The sequence below is a fragment of the Budorcas taxicolor genome, chromosome 21, assembly GCF_023091745.1.
Source record: "Budorcas taxicolor isolate Tak-1 chromosome 21, Takin1.1, whole genome shotgun sequence".
Taxonomy (NCBI): Eukaryota; Metazoa; Chordata; class Mammalia; order Artiodactyla; family Bovidae; genus Budorcas; species Budorcas taxicolor.
The window spans coordinates 35314557-35337391 of record NC_068930.1 but is presented as its reverse complement, the minus strand read 5'-3'; the positions used below and the strand labels follow the sequence as shown (position 1 = coordinate 35337391).

The 22835-nt window shown below is 44.8% G+C and overlaps 1 protein-coding gene across 3 annotated transcripts in view; it reads right to left on the bottom strand.

Annotated features, from left to right (window-relative positions):
- Window positions 1-22835, bottom strand: part of TMEM266 (transmembrane protein 266) — a 126877-nt gene that overhangs the window by 61749 nt on the left and 42293 nt on the right. The window contains exons 1-3 of one of the 3 annotated variants that reach the window (XM_052659666.1): window positions 12205-12242; window positions 6009-6140; window positions 2902-3090 (exon numbers count right to left, since the gene is read on the bottom strand). In XM_052659666.1, coding sequence (XP_052515626.1) covers window positions 2902-3090; window positions 6009-6022 — 203 coding nt within the window. In that variant the 5' untranslated portion in view covers window positions 6023-6140; window positions 12205-12242. Of the gene's footprint in view, window positions 1-2901; window positions 3091-6008; window positions 6141-6627; window positions 6725-12204; window positions 12243-22835 lie in introns of those variants that run through there. The other 2 variants (XM_052659667.1, XM_052659665.1) reach the window with 2 other exon arrangements.

Genomic DNA, 22835 nt, shown 5'->3' with positions numbered 1-22835 from the left:
CCCCCTGCCGCCACTGACCCTGGATCTTGGACTTCCCAGTACCAGGGCTGTGAAAAAATAAAGATATGTGTTTCAGCTGTCCAGTCTGTGGTCCTTTGTTATGGCAGCCCCACCAAACCAAGCCAGTGCCAATCTGCCCAGGTGTCTGACTTTCCCACCTGAGCCCCAGGCAGTCTGGGTATAGAAGCAAAGAGGGCGGACAGCAGAGAGCGCTGCAGTTTAAGCTCCATGAGGCAAATACGTGAGAAGGACAAAGGTCTGTTAGGAAAGTCAAGGAGCCTGACAGAGATGAATCTTTTCCATCTTTGCCTAGGGGTTTACCCACATTTCAGTGACTGTACACTTTTGACAGTATAGCTGAGCAGTGGTATCACGTGTGTGCAATGTACGCTAACAACAGTTACAATGTGATTTTGTAAAGGGACAGGTGACAAACAGAAGCCTGTAGTGCCAGCCTGGACCAGGAGCCAAGGCTCTATCTTGTCTGGTCTCAGTCACTGTGTGACCTTGGACAAGTTCCTTCCACTCCCTGGACTCTGGCATCCTGTTAGAATATTTAGAATACATACATCCTAAGATTTTTTTTTTTTTCCCCAGCTCTAACATTCTCAGATTCTGGGGAACTTCAAAGCACTGAAATACCACTGAGCTCAAAAGAAGTGAATGGCAAGGTGGCTGGGTCACTGGGCACCCCCCTGCTGGGGACTCTGAGGTCCCATCACTTCCTACTGAAAAGATTCATTCCTATATATATCAGTTCACTTACTAGGAAGAGGTGTATTTGACAAGACTCACAGAACAGCTTTTCAAAGACCTAGAAATCATGTTGTTTTGCATCGTTTCAGAAAAGGCCAGGTTGGAAAATTTGGGAAAACCCCAGGAAGTGCAGCAAGAGCCAAGAAGAAGCTTGTGAAGAGAGGCTTCTCCCCCCTTCACAGTGTGCTTTGGTTCTGCTTCCTCGTGCCCTGGCTGGTGTCCTGTACCTGCTCTTCCTTCCTCCAGGAAGCCCTCTGGCTGCCAACGGAGCCCCCGAGGAGAACTCCAGCAGCGAAGCAAATCCCTTCTGCCAGGCTGCTTCCTATTTACTCAACAGAAGCAGCGTTCCAGGGCGCGCCTGGAGACTCGAATCAAATCAAGAGCCTCTTTGCCTTGCAGGCATCCTATTTGTATTCTCCCTGCTCAGAAGAAACCTTGCAGGGGCCTGATTCAGACGTAAATGGAATGACAAAGCGGGGACACTGCCTCCTCCAATTTAAGCTAAGGAGTGGCGCCCCACGGCCTGGACCACCGCAGGGCATGCGCCCACAGGGTGCAGACTGTGGACAAGGTCCGGAACCAGAACCCTCGAGAATCCTTCCCTTTTCTTGCCGTTTGAAAAGAACCTAACGCTGGCGCAGGTGACGTGGGAATTGAGTCCATGAGAACCGCGGAGGGAAGGATACCAGGTTGTATATCAATTTTGACCGCCAGAGGGCAATGACACGGGAACTGCGTGCTCAGGGAAGGCTCGCCCGCTAATGTCACTGGCGGAGGCGAGGACCTGGAGACCCGGAGAAGACCCTGTGGTCAGAGCGCGCAGCCCGTGCTCAGGAGGATGGCGCCGCCGTCCGCGAGGCCTCCCCGAACCATTTACAACCCGTTTGCCCATCCGTTTCCAGTGTCCTGCTGACTCTAAGCACAGTCCTTGGAGAAAATTATATTTTCAGAGAAAGCCACTGGGGTGAAGTTTTTGCACACGGTGTATGGTTTCACAATTATTAGGCAATTTACCTCGGAAAGGCTGGGAGCCTCTGCGTAAAAACGCGCAGGGAATCCAAGCTCTGCAAATTTAACTGTAGCTAAGGCTTCTCATTTGCTTCTAAAATAACCTGGCAACCCTTAGTTTTTATATTCAAAGCAGTCGGCGTGTTCCAAAATACTTACGGCAGCACCCAGGGAAGGAGAATAGCCCACAACTGGCTCCCAAGCTCGGGGCCAGTGTTTAAAAGTCTGTATCTAAGAGCCACAGGATGGTCCTGGGGAAGTTGGACCCCCCTGTGACCCCAGGGCCTGTTCCTGGCCTTTAGCTTCCCCCACATAAACTGAGGGTGTCACTGCTGTGTCTCCCCTGCCCAGATTGAACAAAGGTGTCCAATATGATTGACCAGTTAAATAAAAGTAGGTAGGGGCCACTCCCTGTATCAGAGGCCACCAGAAAAGGTGGAGCCAAGGGCTGCAAAGCTCCTGGCTGAATGCTGCTAAATTCCCTTCTGCCCTTAGCATGCTCCTGCACACAGAGTGCTTTCTTCCTGATCCCGTCCCTGGTGAGAGAAGACTGTTGCTAAGTTGTGTCCAACTCTTGTGATCCTATGAACTGTAGCCCGCCAGGCTCCTCTGTCCATGGGATTTCCCAAACAAGAATAGCAGAGTGGGTTGCCATTTCCTTCTCCAGGGCATCTTTCCAACCCAGGGATCGAAGCTGTGTTTCCTGCTTGGCAGGCTGATTCACACTGAGCCACATGGGAAGCCCGGTATAAGGAAAGTACAGTCTAAATCCCTTCCTTATGGGCTCTGACCCCCCAGGTGACTCACTTATCCTGTGGGTTTCCCAATTCTTAGGTGTCCAGATTGGAAGTTGTATGGCCCCTTAGGGAGTTTAACAGCCTTTAAATACTGTAATTCCCTGAGTTCCAAGCAAATATTCACTTAACGAGTTGTCCAGCAGCAACTGATGCTTGCTGTGCCCATGGCCTTTTTCAGAGGAAACCACATCTGAGGACAAGGGCCTATGTGGCCTGATGTGAACTTCTGGTCTCTTTACTATCTAGCATCTGTCCTCTCGGGCTGCCTCCCTGGAGGTACCCATGGAAACCCGGGGAGTTTATGCGACACTTCTTAGCCACTCAGCGGTCCCACACCTACCCTTCTCTTTGGTAATCTTCGTCCAGATTTGACAGGAGCTGCGAGCCCGCTGTGGAGAGGTCCACGGCAGCCAGCGGCAAGTCGCGATAGGCAAAGTTCACCAGCTGCACAGGAGCAATGCTCTTGGTTTCTTCGTCTACTTGTTGGGAGATGATCTCAACTTCAGAAAGTGCTCTTTCTGTGGCAGGCCTGAGTGGGGGAGGACGGCAACAGGACAGAGTTATCCCCCAAGAACAAAATGACGTTTCTGTTCCCCAAAGAGACGAGGGAGTAGGCACGGGATCACTGCTGTGCTGGAGGAGGGCAAAGGAGGGTGAGGTTCCGTTCCTCCCCACTGGCCATCCCACCACCTGGGCCATCTGCTTCACCAGCTGGGGAAAAGCAGAAGCATGCTCACATCTGAAAACATGAGTTTTGGGGGCAGGTATAGACCCAGATGGAAACTCTGCCAACCAGCAAAGCCAGGACTTAAGACTTTTAGGCCTCTCAGTCACCGGCCTTTATGTTGGAGTAATATATTCTTGTAAATTGTCTCCTGGATTTCTTTGTAATGGTCCTACCATCTGTACACAATAGAGAAGTGAGGTGTTTGCTCACAACTGGATGTACTGCAGGTGCTTGGGGGGCCGATCTGGAGGGGCCGAGTGAGCCTTCAGGCCATGAGGACAGGAGGGGCCTGCTGTCCTGGGTGCCATTCCATTCCTACTCAAACTGGTCCTGTTCAGTTCAGTCGCTCAGTCGTGTCCGACCCTTTGCGACTCCATGAACCACAGCACACCAGGCTTCCCTGTCCATCACCAACTCCTGGAGTCCACCCAAACCCATGTCCATTGAGTTGGTGATACCATTCAACCATCTCATCCTCTGTCGTCCCCTTCTCCTCCTGCCCTCGATCTTTCCCAGCATCAGGGTCTTTTCCAATGAGGTCCTGTTACAACTCCCTTTTAAGGTTGAGAGTAGGAAATGGGGGTCACTAGATCAAATGTCTGAGAGGTTGTGAGTCTCATCCTAGGTTACTGTCAGACTCACCAAGGGCCCTGCAAATAACCCACAACTCCATTATTACAGGGCATCTCAACCAGGGGCAGGGCCACCTCCTGTGACAGGTTATCAAGCAACCCCAGCAGGGTATTTAGCAACTGGTGGAGGAATTTGTGGCTGTGACCTCCAGTGACCACAGGAGGTCACTAACGACATCAATAGGAAAGGGCACACTACACATTCCTGCGGTGTATTGGGTAACTAAGAACTCTTCCTCCCAACCCCAACAGCTACCCTGTGAAGAGATGGTAAGCTGGATCATTTTGCTTTCACCTCCTGGGGTGCCGTCTTTGGTCTCCCCAACAAATCCTTGAGCCTAGCTCATCCCATAGAATCTGAGGGGCTGGGTCTTATGCCTCTGGCCAAACAGGGAAGAGGAGTAAGAACGAACTATCCAAGGGATCATTGAGAGGCCAGCGTTAAGGCCGAGGTGACAGCCCAGTCTGCGTTAGACTGTTCTTGGCCGCAAGTGCAGAGTCCAGTGCTAACTTCCGCGGGCCTCCACATCCTGGGGCTTCAGTTTCCCCAGCAGAGGCACAACGAGGTGAAAGAGAGGTGCCATCCCTTCTCTATGACCTGACATTGGTATGAGGAAGAGGAAGAGGTCGCAGGGGCTCTGGATTGAGAAGTCCCCACACTGGGCTGGACAGTTCTAAATGCTAAGCTTTTCCAACTACCAAGATTATTGGTTATTGAAAGTGAAGTGAAGTCGCTCAGTCGTGTCCAACTCTTTGCGACCCATGGACTGTAGCCCGCCAAGCTCCTCTGTCCATGGGATTATCCAGGCAAGAATACTGGAGTGGGTTGCCATTTCCTTCTCCAAAGCTACCCAACAATACACAGTGGCAGCGATCCAGAAAGTCTAGAGGTGCATCTGCCTACTTCTCTTTTGCTTGAATCATCCAGATAATTGAGGGAAAAGAGGGGTCTTTCTTGAGCACCACAGGTTGGTGGCCTAAGCTACCTGAATTCACCCAGGAATTTCCAGTGCCCCAATTCTTTTTTGTGGGCCTTATTTAAACCTTACCTCTTTGCTCCCTGTCAAGGCACAGATAATAGTACTCATCATGGTGTCACATCTACAAAACAACTCAAGATCTTCAGACAGAACAGTCACGGGATGTGAAGCTGCTGTGTTTCTCAACAATTGGAACAGAAGTGTGGTTTTTCGTGGGGGAATCCTGGCTCTTCCAGATGTTCCCCCAAAAGTAGATGACACTGGGCTGAATTTGTTCTTTTCTTTTGGAAACTATGGATTGCTGAACCGGGGCTTTCTGATCCATGGGATGTTCGTGGAGGGCTGGGGTGAGTTTCTGAGACCAACAGGATGTGGCTCTGAGAAGCGTGGGATAAGCTGCTTCTGGCTCTTTTCCCCTCCTGCTTATGGTCATAGCACCATGGCCCAGCACCATCTCTCCTCTTGTGGTCATCTCTCAGCAGAAGGAAATAAGGCCTCCTTTAGGGGGAGTAAAGGTCTGGGTGTTGGGACTGGTCCCTGGTCTTGGGTAAGGAGAACAGTATGGTGGACAACATATATCAGTGGTTTTTTTCTTCACCCCTCCCTTTGCCATGTGACTCTGTAGCTTCCCATCAAAAGGAAAAGTATATTTCCCATCTCCAATGCTCTGTTCAATCAAGAGACTTGTTTTGGCCAATGGGACATTAGTAATTCCACTGGACTAGCAGTGGGATTACAATCCCAGTTTTGTCTTTTGGTTGCACTGCGTGGCATGTCGGATCTTAGTTCCCTGACGAGGGACTGAACCCATGTCCTCTGCAATGGAACCACAGAGTCTTAAACACTGGACCACCAGGCAAGTCCCTACAACCCCAGTTTTGGATTGCAGAATTCCTCTGCCTTTTTGAACTAAAAAAATGAGATGACATGAGTAAGGCAACTCAGATAAAAAGTAGATTTTAATAAGTTATTTTAATGGCAGGCTTAAGAACAAAACCACCTGGAACTCCTCCATCTCTACAGGGCTGGGGAAGGAGCTATTCGCTGTTTCCCTGATCCCAACATACCAACTCAGCATCCACAGAGAGCAGATCCCAGTGCTACTTACTGTGGATTGCTCATGTTGAAAGATGCAACCAGGGCCACGGGTGTTCCTGGTGTCTAGTGGGGCTCAGCTGTCTTGAAGCCTGACGTCAGCATTTCCAAGCAGGAGTTCTACAAAACATATGAATGTGGTGCCCTGCAAACAAATAATTGAATAGTAGGAATTTGTTACACTCAGAAGCCAAACCAGAGCCCTCCTAAGCTCATCTAAAGATGGAAGCCCTTAGAACTTTCTCTGAGATAGACTTCCCTTCAAAGTAACAGTGAACAGATTCTGATCATTACTTACAGCAGATACCAGCAGACAGGATTTCTCTCTTTTTTAGAGATGAAGAAATGGGCCCAGAGTGACAAAGTGACTTTTCTGCGTCACATGGAGATGGCAGAGAGCCAGGTTGGACCACAGCTCTTTCTACTAAATAGCCAAGTAAAAACCAGGGTAACTCTATATACTTCAGCTTTAGGAATCTCAAAAAGTAGGTTTGTCTAAAATAATCTCAAGCGCTTTCCCACAAAGTTCTTTCTCCCAAGATTTCCCTCTCCTCTGGTAGGCTGTTTCTCCACTCTTCCAGGCCTCCCTCTCTTCTTCCCAACTGGGACTCTCCAGGAGAGAGGTCACACACCTCGAAGCCAGGCTGCCTATGGTCATGAGGTATGAGATAGATGGGCCCCTGGGCTGGTCAGCTGGTATTTGTCAAGCGGAGTAAAATTGAAGCTTTGTTCTCACCCAGACACTCCAAGGACAAAGCCAGTGGTGGAAGCTGAGCTCTGCTGAAGTAGAGAGATAAGATAACCACTCCTGAGGTCAAGGAAAACTTCGCAGGGAGGCTCCTTGGGGGACAAGAGGGGAGGGGACCACCCCATAATAAGTGTGAACAGCCCATAGGCCTCTGCAGTGGGATCCATCTTAGCAAAGAGTTGTGCACACATGTTGGAGAGGGTCCTAGGACCAGTCAGGTGTGAAAAGAGAAGATAAGTAACCAAATATAAACAAAGACCTGGAAGGACAGCCCTTTGTAACAGCGGTCCCCAAGCTTTCTGGCGCCAGGGACCGGTTTCATGGAAGATGGTTTTTCCACGGGGTGGTGGGGGACATGGTTTCAGGATGATTCTCCTAAGCAGCACACGACCTAGATCCCTCGCGTGCACAGTTCACACGAGGGTTTGTGCTCCTGTGAGAATCTAACACTACAGCTGACCTGACAGGAGGCGGAGCTCAGGTGGTAATGTGAGCAATGGGGAGTGACTGTAAATACAGAAGAAGCTTCCCATTTGCTCACCTGCCACTCACCTCCTGCCACGCAGCCCCATTTCTAACAGTTGGGAACCCCTGCTCTCTATGGGACTTAAATCACCTCTTACTGCGGCCCTCATTCAAGATACCCATACTCCTCTCCTGATGTCTATTTCTGCCTCAAATAAATAAACTTTATCTGTGTGTTCTCCCATACATTGTGGTATGTCTCTAATAATAAACTTTGTCCTCATTTTTTTCCACTCATAAAATATTGGAATAATAATAGAACTAACTAAATGAGTTAATGCATGTAAAACCCTTGGAATAGTGCCTGGCATCTACTGTTGGCTTTTATCAACAGAGCTATTGTTTTATAAATTTAAATTGCACAGTCTGTTGAATCTGAGCACATTCCAAAGCATTTGGATATCTGAGTGTAAGATTTCCTCTTAAAATCTGGATTAGGTAAAAAGAATATACTTTTCTACAAACAGATACTATAGTACCACCTTGAAGTCTTCTGGGAAAGAGTAACAGAATGTACACAGACAAGGAGACAGACCCAGGTTTGGGGCGATTTTGCACCACTTAAAAGGGAAGTGACTCAAAGGGCTGGTCCTTTCATAAGTTACATTCCAACTGCAAACTGGTTTTCCTACAAGACATCAATCCAGGATAAATACCCTCTCCCAATCCTGATGCTCTTCCCAGGTGGCGCGAGTGATAAAGAATCCACTTGCCAATGCAGGAGATGTAAGAGACAGATGCGGTTCAATCCCTGGGTCAGGAAGATCCCCTGGAGGAGGGCACGGCAACCGACTCCAGAATTCTGGCCTGGAGAATTCCACTGACAGAATGGAATTCCACTGACAGAGTGTACCCGGCAGGCTACACTCCATAGGGTCGTAAAGAGTTGGACCTGACTGAATGACTTAGCAATGCAATCCTGAAACTCAGCTCTCAATGAACAAAGGGACAGAACTGTCACATGGTGCCAAAGGAAAAGTTGCTCCTGGAGTGAAAAATATTAGAGGATTGATGGTAAATTTGCAAAGCGGGGAAGTGCTTTCAACTTCTGTGTAACTAAGAAAAGTCAGAGCTCAAGGTAAAGGAAATTGAGGAAATCTTGGGAAATCTGAACTTTGAGGAACTGGAAATGAGAGAGATGGAGAGCTTCACAAAATCAGAAGAGGTTTGGGATTTCCCTGGTGGTCTGGTAGTTAAGACTCTGCACTCTCAATGCAGGGGCCCCAGGTTCAATCTCTGGCCAGAGAACTAGATCCTGCGTGCCACAATGAAGAGTTCATATGCCGAGACAAAGACCCACTACAGCCAAAGAAAAGAAAAGAATAAATAAATAAAGCCAGAAGAGCTTTAATATAGCGACCACTGTTTTCACACCAGATGTTTTTGGGGGCAAAACAAAGCACGGGATCAAGAGTCAGGGACAATAGCAAGGAGAATCTGGACAGAAGTTTTGCAGCCACATCTCCTGGGGTTTCACCTTACTTTATACCTTCAGAAGGAGGGCCTGAACTTAAAAATGAGAACTCTCCTGTAGCATTTACAGTAGTAATTGTACAGTAAATATATCAAGTTCTCCATTCCATAGCACAGATTTAGTCAGTCTCAATCTTTTCAGTTCTTCCTACAAAGCCTCAAGCAAACCAACCCCTCCCCGTGGTAGAACTGGTCATGTGGACTGTCCATCCTCCACTGACAATGAAGTCAGGATGGAGGTGTCCACAAACAGGAGTCCAGGTGAGCAACACTCCCTTCTGGAATGGTGTTTTAACAAGCTGTATTTGCAGGTAAGCCCTTTACATGTTATTCAAGATATTAACTCTCTGGAGAATATACTAGGAAGATCTTTGCTTCCACGGACCTTCCTGTACATTTGGGCATGCAAGTGTAAAATACACAAAACCCCCCAGTTTTTGTGTATCCTTGACAGTGATGAACAAGTAAAACTTGACAAATCTATATTTATATGTAATAAACTACTATACTAATATGACCCATGTAAGACATTTAAAAAATAGAAATAAAAATGATTTAAATGTTTTTAATTTAACATTTTAGAAAGAAAGATTTCAAATATATAGAGCTGTAGAGTGAATTTCTAGTTATCTTTCCCCCAGCTTCAACAGTTAACAGCGCAGGGACAGTCTAGTTCTCACTGTAGACTGCCCCTTCTCACTCCTCATGATTATTTTGAAAGAAATTTTGGGTGTCATTTTATTCAACTGTAAATGTTTCAATATGTAACGCTAAGCATAAGGATAAGGATTTCCTTTAAAAGATGCAACCACCAAACTATCATCAACTATTAAATCAACAATATTTTCTTAATATTATGAAATATCCAGGAATTATTCATATTTCCTTATTTTTCCTATAATTTTTTAAGGTTTGTTGAATCAGGAGTCTAACAAGGTCCACACATTATGATTGGTTCATATGATTCTTAATTAATCTGTAGGTTTCCCCCTCCATCTCACTTCTTTCCCATGCAATTTAAACAATTTATTTATTTTTAATTAAAGGATGATTGCTTTACAGCATTGGATTTTTTCCCATGCAATTTCTTGGAAAAACTGGGTCGTTTGTCTCATGAAGTTTCCCATAGTCTAGATTATGGTGATTATATCTCTTTGGTTTCATTTAACATATTCCTCTGCCCTCTGTATTTCCTATAAATATTAGTCTATAAGCTTTAATAAGATTCACCTTCAGTTGTTTTTTTTTCACTTTCATAAGCAGTATCATGACTTCCATTCAGAGACACAGAATGTCTTTTTCTTCTTTTGTGACATAACAGCCACTGATGGTCACTTCCTAGATCCCATTAATTCATTAGGGCTTGCAAAAAGATCATATGGTTTCATCTTTCTGTCTTCATTTCTCAGCTTCTATGAAGACAAATTCCCCCTTGTCAACTATTAGATTAGCTTAAGGTAAAGTTCATATCGAAAAGGAAGGATCCATGCTTAACTTCCCCTCCTTTATTTATTGGTTTTCAAAATAATCTCCCAAAGTCGATCAGTGATTTGTTTTGTGGTGGTTGCTTATTTCTCACAGTGTTACGGATTTAAACACTCACTCAGGAGGGGTTGAGAGGGGAGCAGGCTCCTCGGAAACAGGGATGGCAGGTTCCTGGAAGGAGATGTGGGGATGGGGAAGAAATGATTGGCATCTCCAGTACAGGCAAAGATGAGGCAGGATAGAGGGTTAAAATCCTATTTGGATGGACAGTGAGTAGGCTGCTTCAGCGATTTAGAACCTTAACAAGTAACACAGTTCAGGATCCCTTAAGATGATGCTTTTTAAAAATAATATTTTCCAAATGAAATAACGCCCAAAGCACAAGCCTAGCACGAAGCAGGTGTAGTCTAGCACTCTATAAATGAACATCTGCAGTGCAAACCTGCTGTCTCATAACCTGGGAAAGCAGAAGAGGAAACCTGTTTTGGATTTATTTGGTCTGGCAGCCGTGGGGAGGAAGGCTGTTTTTTAAACTTTAGGAAATTCCGTCCATTCCACTTGTTTTGTGACATTCCACTTGTTGCTCATGAGTCTATCTATGTAATTTACCAAAACCATATAGGCTTGTTCCAGCCAAACCTGCCAAGTTCAAGCTGGCATCCTAGGACTCTTAGAGCTGAAAAAGGCTGCTAAAAACAAGTAGTCAGTTCCCTTACCTACCAGGTGAGAAAATCCGTAATTTGGCTCATCTGTCCCCAGAGGCAACTAAGTCTATTCCTCATCTCTTACTCTAGTGACAGCCCCGTGGCATACGTGATCTGCTTTCATCTGCGTTCCATTGGTTGCCAAAGCTGCTTTTACTGCAAATCACCTGGGGGCCTTTTGGGAAATATAAATTCATAGGCTACACTGCAGAAATGCTGAATCAGAACTGTGCAGGTGGAGTGTGAGAATCTTCAGGTTCCCCAGCTGTTTCTGACATGCAGCCACTCCACTTGACCCTCAATATCAGTGGTTCTTAGACATTCCATTGCACCAGAATTACCGGGAAGGTTTATGTAAATACAAATTGATAGCCCTAACCACGAAGTTTCTAATTTAGTATGTCTGGGGTGGGAACTTGAGAATTTATATTTTGAAAAAACTCCAGAGAATAATGACTTGCTGATCCACAGACCACACTCTGATCTGTGTCAGAAAGTCTGCTTGAGGTAATTTATAGAAGGGATTTTTATCCCTGTGTATTTTGCACACAAAGCTAGTATGGTGAAATAGTCAGCAAAACCTATCCTGGCCAGGCTGAAGATGACACGCTATATTAGTTAGGAGTAATTTTACTTGCAAGTAACAAAATATCTGACTAACAGTGACTTAGGCAGTAAAGACTTTTAATTATCTTACATAGCAAGAGGCCTGGAGGCAGGGGCTCAAAGACATCACCAAGGACTCGAACCTTTGTATCTTGGCATTCCCTCATTCCTCTAGTGAGGCATTATTCATATTTGTTGCCTTGTGGTTGCAGAATGGCTGCTGCAGCTCCAGCTTACACATCCTCACACTAGCTCCTACCAAAAAGAAACAATCAAAGGCTTTCTCCTCATGAAGTTTGGTCTTTTATTTAGCTGGTATTATCTTTCCAAGGCCTCTAGTCAACATCTAATGTCTCTTGGGCATAGCTAGGTCATATGGCTGCAAAAGAACCAAGGACAATACACTGGCCAAGGGAGAAAGGGGTGATATGAGATCCTAGACCAGTCGTGATTCATGCTTTAGGAGCTGGGCATATCGTTACCATAAACAGCCCTCAGTTCTCTTAGCAAGCAAGAAGCAGGAAGGAGCTGCCTGGTGTATAACCACTTGTCTGCCAGACCAGGCCTGGACACTTGTGAGATGGTTCTGAGGCTCTGCTGAAGAAGTTTCCTGGGTCTCCAAAGTGTTGGTAACTGGTTGGCAGGAGAGATAAAAGATGTGCTCTTACCAAACCTCGGGGCTCTTTTATTTAGAAAGCGTATGTGTGGGGTTCAGTTTTGACATCCTCAAGCACGCTGCAGAATCTGCTCCTAGGGAGAAGCCGCTGAGCACAGGCGCCGTTCACAGATACGATGTTCCACACCCCCAGGAGGAGGCTGTTTCTTGCTCTAAAAGACAAAGGTTTGTGTACAGCAACACAAGGTCAACCTTGTTGTTACCTTGACCCATTTGTACCTTGCTCTGTTAACAAGGAGTGAAAAAGAAGAAAATCAATCACGTCTGAGAGCATTCTCTCACTCTGATCTCCACTCCACTGCGGAGTGGAGTTCACCAAGCGGGCAGGGAGCCCACGGTGGCTCTCTTTTCTAGATGCAGCCCAGTCTTCTGTGGATCCCTCTTACTTTCTACCGTTTGCTCTTCTCCACTTACCAAATAACGCAGCCACTCAACTACTACCCATCTCATGAAACAGGGACACACAAAACAAGATCACACAAAACTAGATCTGAAATTACTCTCATGTTCCGAGAAGAAAATCAAGAGGACCATCATTCTAATCCTTCCCTGGCTCCCAACATTTTTTTTTTTTTTCCTAATGAGTACTTCCCTAAGTTGTCCCTGATGGAACAAAGGACCCAGTGGTTCCTTGCCTCTGGCTAGCCTGGGCAGAAAAAGACATCCCATGCCTCATGACCCAGCAATCCCACTGCTGGGCATACACACCGAGGAAACCAGAATTGAAAGAGACACCCGTACCCCAATGTTCATTGCAGCACTGTTTATAATAGCCAGGACATGGAAGCAACTTAGATGTCCATTAGCAGATGAATGGATAAGAAAGCTGTGGTACATATACACAATGGAGTATTACTCAGCCATTAAAAAGAATACATCTGAGTCAGTTCTAATGAGGTGGATGAAACTGGAGCCAATTATACAAAGTAAGCCAGAAAGAAAAACACCAATACAGTATACTAACGCATATATATGGAATTTAGAAAGATGGTAACGATAACCCTGTATGTGAGACAGCAAAAGAGACACAGATGTATAGAACAGTCTTTTGGACTCTGTGGGAGAGGGAGAGGGTGGGATGATTTGGGAGAATGTCATTGAAACATGTATAATATCATATAAGAAACGAACTGCCAGTCTAGGTTCGATGCAGGGTGCAGGATGCTGGGGGCTGGTGCACTGGGATGACCCGGAGGGATGGTGTGGCGGGGGAGGTGGAAGGGGGGTTCAGGATTGGGAACACGTGTACACCCGTGGCGGATTCATGTTGATGTGTGGCAAAACCAATACAATATTGTAAAGTTAAAAAAAAAATAAATTAAAAATTTTTTTAAAAAGAAAAAGACATCCCATAGCAGGGATTCCTCTCCTACCGCCTGAGGTCATTTTCCCTCCAGAATTCTGCAGAGCTCCTGGGGAACTCAAGTATCTATGATTTAGAGAAGTGACAACAAGGAGCTAGGGCTGCCGTGGATGACCCCTATCGTCCCCCTTCCCTGTTCCAGTCAAGCAAATCTTAAGAGTAAGACTTTGCAAATCTCTGAAGAAATCTTTGGCTGTACATGATGATAACTAAAAGATTTAAGAACTTGGATATGATTAACTTTGCCATTGAATTCTACATGGCACCAGACAAATGACTATTCTTTGATAAATGGTGTGTGTGTGGGGGGGTGGAAATCCTCTTTCTTCAATACTTTTGTAGTACTTTTTTGTACATCCGTAGTAGGATGCAAAAATGACCCCATTCTCACTCTCCCTGTATTAATGCCCCTTTTGTTGTTCTTACAGACTGAATGTGTCTCTAAAAACTCATATGTTGGTGGTATTGGGAGGTAACGCCTTTGGAAAGTAATTAAGTCACGGAGAAGGAATCCTCACAAACGGGATCAGTACCCCAATAAGAAGAAACACAAGAGGGATGACTTCTTAGCCATGTGAGCATACAACCCAAACACCGCCTACTACAAACCAGGAGGAGAGTCTTCACCAGACACCAGGTCTGCCAGCACCTTGACCCTGGACTTGCCAGGTTCCGGAACTGTAAGAAGGCCCCCAGCCTACGGCCTTCTGTGACAGCAGCTCAAATGGACAAGGACAGTCACATAGCTTATTGCCCCCTCACCTGTTGCTGGGGCTGGCCATGTGACTTGCTTTGTCAACATAGATTGGGAACTGTGATGATTAGTTTTATGTGTCACCTGGACACACAAGGGGCTATCTGGTCAGACAGTGTGTCTCGGTGTGTCTAAAAGGATATATTTGGATGGGATTAAAATCTGAATTGGTAGACTGAGTAAAGGAGGCTGCCCTTGCCAGTGGGGGCGGGCCTCACTCAATTTGTAGATGGCCTGAAGATAATAAAAAGCTAGTAAGAAAGAATTCTTTCTCTCTGCCTCACTGACTGTGAGTTGGGGTATCAGCCTTCTGTTTTCAGACTCAGGCTCAAAATTATCCTGTTGGCTTTACTGGGTCTGGACTTTTTAGCTTCCGTAATCCCGTGAGCCAGTTCCTTATAATAAATCTCTTTATTCACACACACACACAGAGAAACACACACATGCACACACATATATCCTGTTGCTCCTGTTTCGCTGTAGAACCCCAATGACCACATCAGCAAACATGAAAGCATGCATGTGACTGGGCTTGCCCCCTCTCTCACACGTTTCCATAACAGCCAGCATGCCCAGTCACCCCGGCCAAGGACGGCCAATAGCCGCCTGCACCTGCCCACCCCAGACACGTGAGTTCAGTCAAGTCTAGAAGAGTCACACAGCTGTGCCCAGCCTAAATTGCAGAGCCACAGACCCATGACCTAGATAAAAACTTGTTTTTTTCAAAATCATCCTTTAGCCATTTATTAGCACCTGGTGTCCTCTAGAAGTATACCAAAGACTGGGGTTATCAAGGTAAAAGAGACACTCAGAAAACTCGTGGGCTAGTGCTAAGACAGATGCACTGATAGAAATTAAAATTCAGAGAGGTGAGAAGAACAAAACATTACAAAGGAGTGTTTTGAAAGCTGTAAACTTCCTTATAAATATCACTCACACTGGCAGGTACAGTCTTCTTCCTTCAGCCATCTGTTAGGAAAGGTTTGTTTCTCTAAGCCCACCAAGTTTTGGGAATGGTTGTTATGTGGTGTTACTGTGGTAACAGATCACTGATACATTTTAGATAAATGTCCACTGCAACACACAAAATAATACAAAGACACATATGTATATATTTTTAAGTGAAGCACAATTTTATCTAAATTTTCTGAAATTTATAGTAAACATGTTTTAAAAATGCTTAACCATGATACAAAGGTTTTATTATTTCACCTTTCTTTTATAGGTGTTTCTTTTTGTGTACAGTTCTTCAATAGAAGCCCGAGTCCTGAGTTGCCCAGTTAGGAGCCTCTGACCTGCTATTCTGATTTTCATTATTTATGGCCAATATCTGGCTTCTAAATGAACAGCTTTTGGTCTTTTTAATCACTTGGTGATAAGGTGAGCCTGCACTATTACCAATAACCACATGACCTAATTTAGAATCAATGTTGGCATCTAGTCTTGTGTTTCTAATCAAATTTACAATCCACCTTAAGGGACTGGCCAGATGTAGCAAAGATGTATATTTTCGTATACATCTTCGTATATATGTATATTAAAGATAAGCTCTCTCCAGCCTGCATTTTAACCCTCCACGTCTCCCCTGAGGTCCTATGTTAACACCCAGGTGTGGAAATCCTTGCTCAGAATTATGTAAGCATGTACTCACAGATATAAGCTAATTTGGGGGGGGTTTGTGTTTAACAAAATAAAACCAACTCTGTAATTTGCTTTTATCACTTAGCAATATAGAATGGAAATCCTTTCTGGTCAATAGAGAAAGATCTACACTTTTCTAATTTCTTAATTCATATACATATATATACACGCACATGTATAATATATAACTATATACATTGCTTATCATAAAATTCATGTCTTTAGTGGCACATGTGTTCTTTTTTGCCCACTTCCCCCTCATTTGCCTACTTCACCTGCCTCACTGTTGCTCTCCCTTAATATACATACAGGAGACGTGGGTTCTATCCCTGGGTCGGGAAGACCCCCAGGAGGAGGGCATAAGAACCCACTCCACTATTCTTGGCTAGAGAATCTCACGGACAGAGGAACCTGGCAGGCTATATAGTCCATAGGGTGACAAAGAGCTGGACACGACTGAAGCAACTTAGTGCGCACACACATCCCTACTGACAGGCAGTTTCAGAGTTTTTGGGCCCTGTGAAAAATACTACAATAAGGATCTTGCATACATTTCATTATGGTATTTTTATTTGTATGGGATAGAGTCCCAGAAGTGAGATGACTGGGCTAAAAATTATATATCTTAAATTTTAAGAGTTAAAACAAGATTGCTTTTAAAGTTCCCTTTTAAGGGAACGTCTTAATCATTTGCAAGCTGTTGAGGATGTCTGTGGACCAGATAAGTCCAAATACTTGCTTAATTATACCCTTGTCCCCATGGAGCACTGGAGTGAAAATAGAGGACAACGGTGAAACCAAAAATAGCAATAAATATCCTTGCACCACAAGGAAAGACTTAGTTGACTTAGGAACTACCCTGTCACAGTATTTCTATGAGTTGTTTCAGAACAGTTAATGCCCTGAGGATTCTGTTTTCTTCCTTGTGCCATAAACCCTAACCCTCCCAACTAAACCAGCCACATAACCAGTTCCTGGGTTCCTGCCCAATCCCAGGAGTTATGAGTGATCTATCCAAGGAGATCTGACTTCCCTGGAAATGAGGATGGGAGAGCACCAACGTGCAGGGGGGATTACAGGAAATTCTGGTGTCACCTTCTAATAGTTTCCAGTCATATTTTAGGCACTAACTTATATACTGATATACTGGAGTGGGTTGCCATTCCCTTCTCCAGGGAATCTGGAAGGGTCACAGGGCTCAAACCTGGGTCTTCTGCACTGCCAGCAGATTCTTTACCATCTGAGCCACCAGGGAAGCCCCACACATTGATATTTTTGTTTGTCTGTTCAGGTGCTCAGTCATGTCCGACTCTTTGCGACCCCATGGACTGCAGCATGCCAGGCATCCTTGTCCATCACCAACTCCAGGAGCTTGCTCAGACTCATGGCCATCGAGTTGGTGATGCTATTCAACCATCTCATCCTCTGTTGTCCCCTTCTCCTCCTGCCTTCAATCTTTCCCAGCATCAGGTTCTTTTCTAATGAGTCAGTTCTTTGTATATACTTACTTGTTAAAAAGAGAGTGACTTTGCTAAAATTCTTATCCTTTGATAATGATTTTTATCTAGTTGACCAGGAACTATATCTAAGTTAAGCCTGATATATTTCCACCCACACACTCTGCCAGCTTAGAAGTATAAATGACATGGACCTACTCAGGGGTATCTGCAGGGGCAGGTCCAATCACGGAAGAGACTAGGGCCAACCCCAACCTGGAGGGGCTTTATCCGAAGTGGCTGTTCCAGGGGAAGCAGGGAGACATCAGGAATCGAAGGGTGACCTTTGTCCCACTTCTAATAGGACAGGATGTCCTTCCAGTTCAGTGGAGAGAATCCGGTCATGACCTCACTCTGAGTGAAGTCAAGGGAGTTTGGCTCCTGGGGCAGTGATTTCCAGAAACCAAATAAAAGTCACAGATGCAAAGTGGATCCACGTTATCAGTAAGCAAAGACCTGTAAATTCAAACCATCCTTTCTCCTAACGGACTAGGAATGATTTATAATACCTAGTACTGATGAGTGTGTGAGAAAATGGCCATTCACGCGCATCATTGAGATATATATGTATGTTGGTTGCTCAGTTGTGTCTAACTCTTTGTGACCCCACAGACTGTAGCCCGCCAGGCTCCTCTGTCCCCTCTGTCCATGGACTTCTCCAGGCAAGAATACTGGAGTGGGTTGCCATTTCCTTCTCCAGGGCATCTTCCCAACCCTGAGACTGAACCTAGGTCTCCCGCATTACAGGCAGACTCTTTACGGTCTGAGCCATTGTTGATAGAGGTGAAAATTGTTGGAAATCTGCTGAAGGGTGACTTGACAATATTTGTCAAAATTATTTTAATGTGTACTCTTTGACCCCACAATTCAACTGTTAGAAGATATGTTTTAGGGGAATAACAGATGCATACATACATATAGAAGTTTCTTGAATTTATATAATATCACCACACCTAGCACATAGTAGGTGCTCCACAAATATGTGTTGATAAGAAATCAATAAAATAATAAATTGAAAGCAATGCAAATGTCTATCAATAGGAGACTAGGTGAATAAATTAAGGAACTTCTGTATTATGGGATTGTCCCACAGCTATTGAAAAGGACGAGGTTAAATGGAAACTGGGAAGGACTGACTGCAAAGGAATATGAGGGAACTTCTGGCAATATTCTAAATCTTTATTGTGGTGATGGTTCCAAGTGTGCTTTTAAAATGGGTGCTTTTTATTGTTTGTAAACAGTTCTTTCAACAATACAGCTGATTTTTTTTTAAGTGGATGAAGGTATACTATTTTCAATAACACGGAAAGTTGCCTGCAATGTAACAATAGAAAAGGTTACCAAATGATAAATAGATGACGATCCCACTTACATAATATATAGAGGAAATATGTATGTGACAAGGTGTGGAATGGGACTTTTCCTGTGGTCCCAGAATTTGGCAGATGCCCTAAAGTCAAAGATAAAGATGGTAAATGCTCACATTTTCTAAAGAGAGATGTCAGACTATGTACTTGGAATATACTAACAGATGGTCAAGCTGGTCTAGTAGCTACTGCTCCTGATAGCCTGTGAGAGAGCAGGCGAGAGAAACCCATGCCAGATGCCCAGGCTGACTGGGACATGGGAGGTGGCCAGGAGAGGACAGAGAACGTTGGTGGGAGGAACCTGCCCTTAACCACCAAGCTAAGCAGGGGTATGGCATCAGTCAAGGACCTTAGTGAAAATTAAACTCAACAGTTTAAGCAGACTATATGTTTTTAAAGGATGCTGAATTCCAGATGGGTGAGAGCGCCAGGTATCAAACATTTATGGTCAGGAACATGGACTGGACCCTGGTGCTGCTCCAGGAAAAGCATCGCTGATGCCACCGCACCACACCCACATCCCCTCCTCCCCAGCTTCCCAGGTCCCAGCTCCACCTGATTAAAAATCGGCAGAGACAGATCACACAGCTGTATTCTGGCTGCAAGGGAGGCTGCCACCTTGCATGGGGGTGGACTCAATATGGGAATTTCCTCAAATCTAGAAAGGCCACTGGAAGGATGTGAGCTGATCACAAATATGGCAATAGTTATGGACTATAGTTATGGACTCCCGTGGACATCTTAATAGGACTCAACCCAAGAGGACCAGAGGGGTGCCAGGGACACAGCGTCCAAAGCAGGAACTGAAGGTAGCCCTCTGAAGTTAGGCAAGAATCCAGTGGAATAGTGTGTGCAGCTCCCCTACTGCACCCAGAGGGGCTGGAGTGGGCAGAACACAGAAGGTGGGTTTCTAAGGAACTTGCAAAGCATCCTTGGGTCAGGCCGGGTGAATACAGGGAACTGGGGGTGGGAAGGAGCAGAAAGGCTGGCCTGTAGGTCAGGTTGTGTAGCCTGGACAGAAGTTTTCCTTTACATGGAATATTTTAACACCTGAAAATGAGGCTGTCCTAAATCCTGAAGGGCTTCCCTGGTGGCTTAGACAGTAAAGAATCCGCTGCAATGTAGAAGACCCGGGTTTGATCCTTGGGTTGGGAAGATCCCCTGGAGAAGGGAATGGCTACCCCCTCCAGCCTTCTTGCCTGGAGAATTCCATGGACAGAGGAGCCTGGTGGGTTACAGTCTATGGGTCCGCAAAGAGTCAGACGTAAGTAACACTTTTTTAAATCCTGAAAGTGACTAGAAAAGCTAAGGCATCTTGCCACATTCATGTCAGGTGATGGGAGGAGAGACACAGCAGAATATGTTGAAAAAAGTCATCGCTTGATTGTTCCTATCAACCTCCATTCATCTAAAAGGTCCAGATGGCTGCATCCAAAGTTATTAACAGGTAGGGAGGTAGGGGGAAGAAGTGGTATTCTCGAGGAGAGGTTTCATTTCACTGCTTTTTGTTCCTGAGCGTCTTTTGTTAAAAAAAAAAAAAAAGACAAGGATAATCCAGATATGATGAACTTTGAAAACACTATGTTGGATAAAAGAAGCCAGACACAAAAGGCCACATACTGTATGATTCCATTTACATGAAATTTCTCAAATTGATAAATCTCTAGAGATAGGAAGCAAATTAATGGTTTCTGGGGGCTGGGGAGAGACAGGAATGGGGAATGACTGCTTAGTGATTGCAGGGATTTCTTTTGGGGTTATGAAAATATTCTGCAACTAAATAATATTAATGGTTGCAAAATGATACAAATATACTGTCAGTGACAGTACATTTCATGTTATGTATATGTTAACCACAATTTTAAAAACTAGGAAAGCAAAACCAAAAGTCAACCAAAACAACAACAAAAATCTAGAAATACTGCTTGACAAGAAAAGATGTTCACTACAAGGTAATTAGAAAAAGTAGGCTTTAAACTATGTTCATATCTGGGGGGAAAAAAAGCCCATATATTGTGATGTATATATAAAGCAATCTGAAAGGACAGACCCACAATGTTAAAAGACGTTATCTCTGGGTGGTGGGACTACAAGGAACTGTTTACTTTATATGTTTCTATATTGTCTCATTTTCATTAATAATGTACTAAATCTACTTTAAAACTAAAAAATGTACATAAGGTTAAAAATTGGTAAGTGTGTATGAGAGATACAGGAAAAGGGCTGTGGGAATCCCAAGGCAGACTAGACAGATTCCAACTGCCTGGGTTCTCGAATCTTCCTCAAAGCAGTCTCCTGACAAGGATCCTTACCTCTAGGCTTCTCTTCTCTGACACATCTTACATGCAGCCACCACATAACTCTTCTGCTTAAGTTGGGGTTTGCTCAGTCCCCACTACTTACCGATTTGGTGGTGTTCAGCTGCTCAGTTATGACCGACTCTTCGCAGCCCCATAGACTGCAGCATGCCAGGCTTCCCTCTCCTTCACTATTTACCGAAGTTTGCTCAAATTCATGTCCATTGAGTGGGTGGTGTTACCATCTCATTCTTTGCTGCCGTTTTCTCCTTTTATCTTCAGTCTTTACCAGCATCAGGGTCTTTCCCAATGAGTTGGCTCTTCACATCAGATGGCCAAAGTATTGGAACTTCAGCATCAGTTCTTCCAGTGAATATTCAGGGTTTATTTCCTTTAGGATTGACTGGTTTGATCTCCTTGCAGTCCAAGGGACTCTCAAGAGTCTTCTCCAGTGCAATTTGAAAGGATCAATTCTTTGGGCTCAGCCTTCTTTATGGCCCAACTCTCACATCCATATATGACGACTGGAAAAACCACAGCTTTGACTAAACAGACCTTCGTTGGCAAAGTGATGTCTCAGCTTTTTAATATGCTGTCTAGGTCTGTCATAGCTTGGCTTCCAAGGAGCAGGCATATTTTAATTTCATGGTTTACTGCTTACGAACGTGGTCTCAATTCCTCAGCCTGTGGTTCAGAACCCTCCACCACCTGACCTCAACGTTTTAAGCCATTCCTCATCCTCTTTCTGTGCTGTGTTCCAGCCACCTTGTCCAGACACCACTGTTCCCGATGCACAGACACAGGCACACAGTTATCCACCTTCTGCTTCTGCTTATGGAACTCTCCTGGCAGGAACACGGATCCCCCTATTCCACAGGTCCCAACTGTAATCTCTCTCTCATCCAACCTTCTATAACCCAGTGTCACTGCTTGCACCTGAACGCGGTGTCAGGGAGCCATCTCTTTTCTCTCTTCTGTACACTTCAACTGTACATCACTCAGGGCGTGTACCACTTTTCTACTCTGTCTTACAGAGGTTTAGACTCTATTCTAGGCTATAAGCTCCTTAAGGCCAGGGTTCATATTAGCAAACTGAAAGGAAAGAACCTCAAAGCACTTGAAAAAATATTTCATGTTGCTAATTATTAGAGAAATGTAAATCAAAACAGCAACGAGGCATGACTTCACACCGGTCGGAATGGCCATCATCGAAATGTCTATAAACAATAAATGCTGGGGAGGGTGTAGAGAAAAGGGAACCCTCCTACACTGTTTCTGGGAATGTAAATTGGTGCTGCCACTATGGAGAATAGTATGGAGGTTCCTCAGAAAACTAACAACTTAACTACCATATAATCCAGCAATCCCACTCCTGGGCATGTATCTGGAGGAAACCATAATCTGAAAAGATATATGCATCCCAATGTTCTCTGCAGCTCCATTTGCAATAGCCAAGACATGGAAAAACCTAAATGTCCATTGACAGAGGAATGGATAAAGAAGATGTGATACATGTATACAGTGGAATATTACTCAGTCAAGAAAAGAGTGAACGAATGCCATCTATAGCAACACAGATGCACCTAGAGAGGATCACACTAAGTGAAGTAAGTCAGGCAGAGAAAGACAAACACCATACAGTATCACTTATATGTGGAATCTAAAAAGATGATACAGATGAACTTATCCATAAAACAGAAACAGA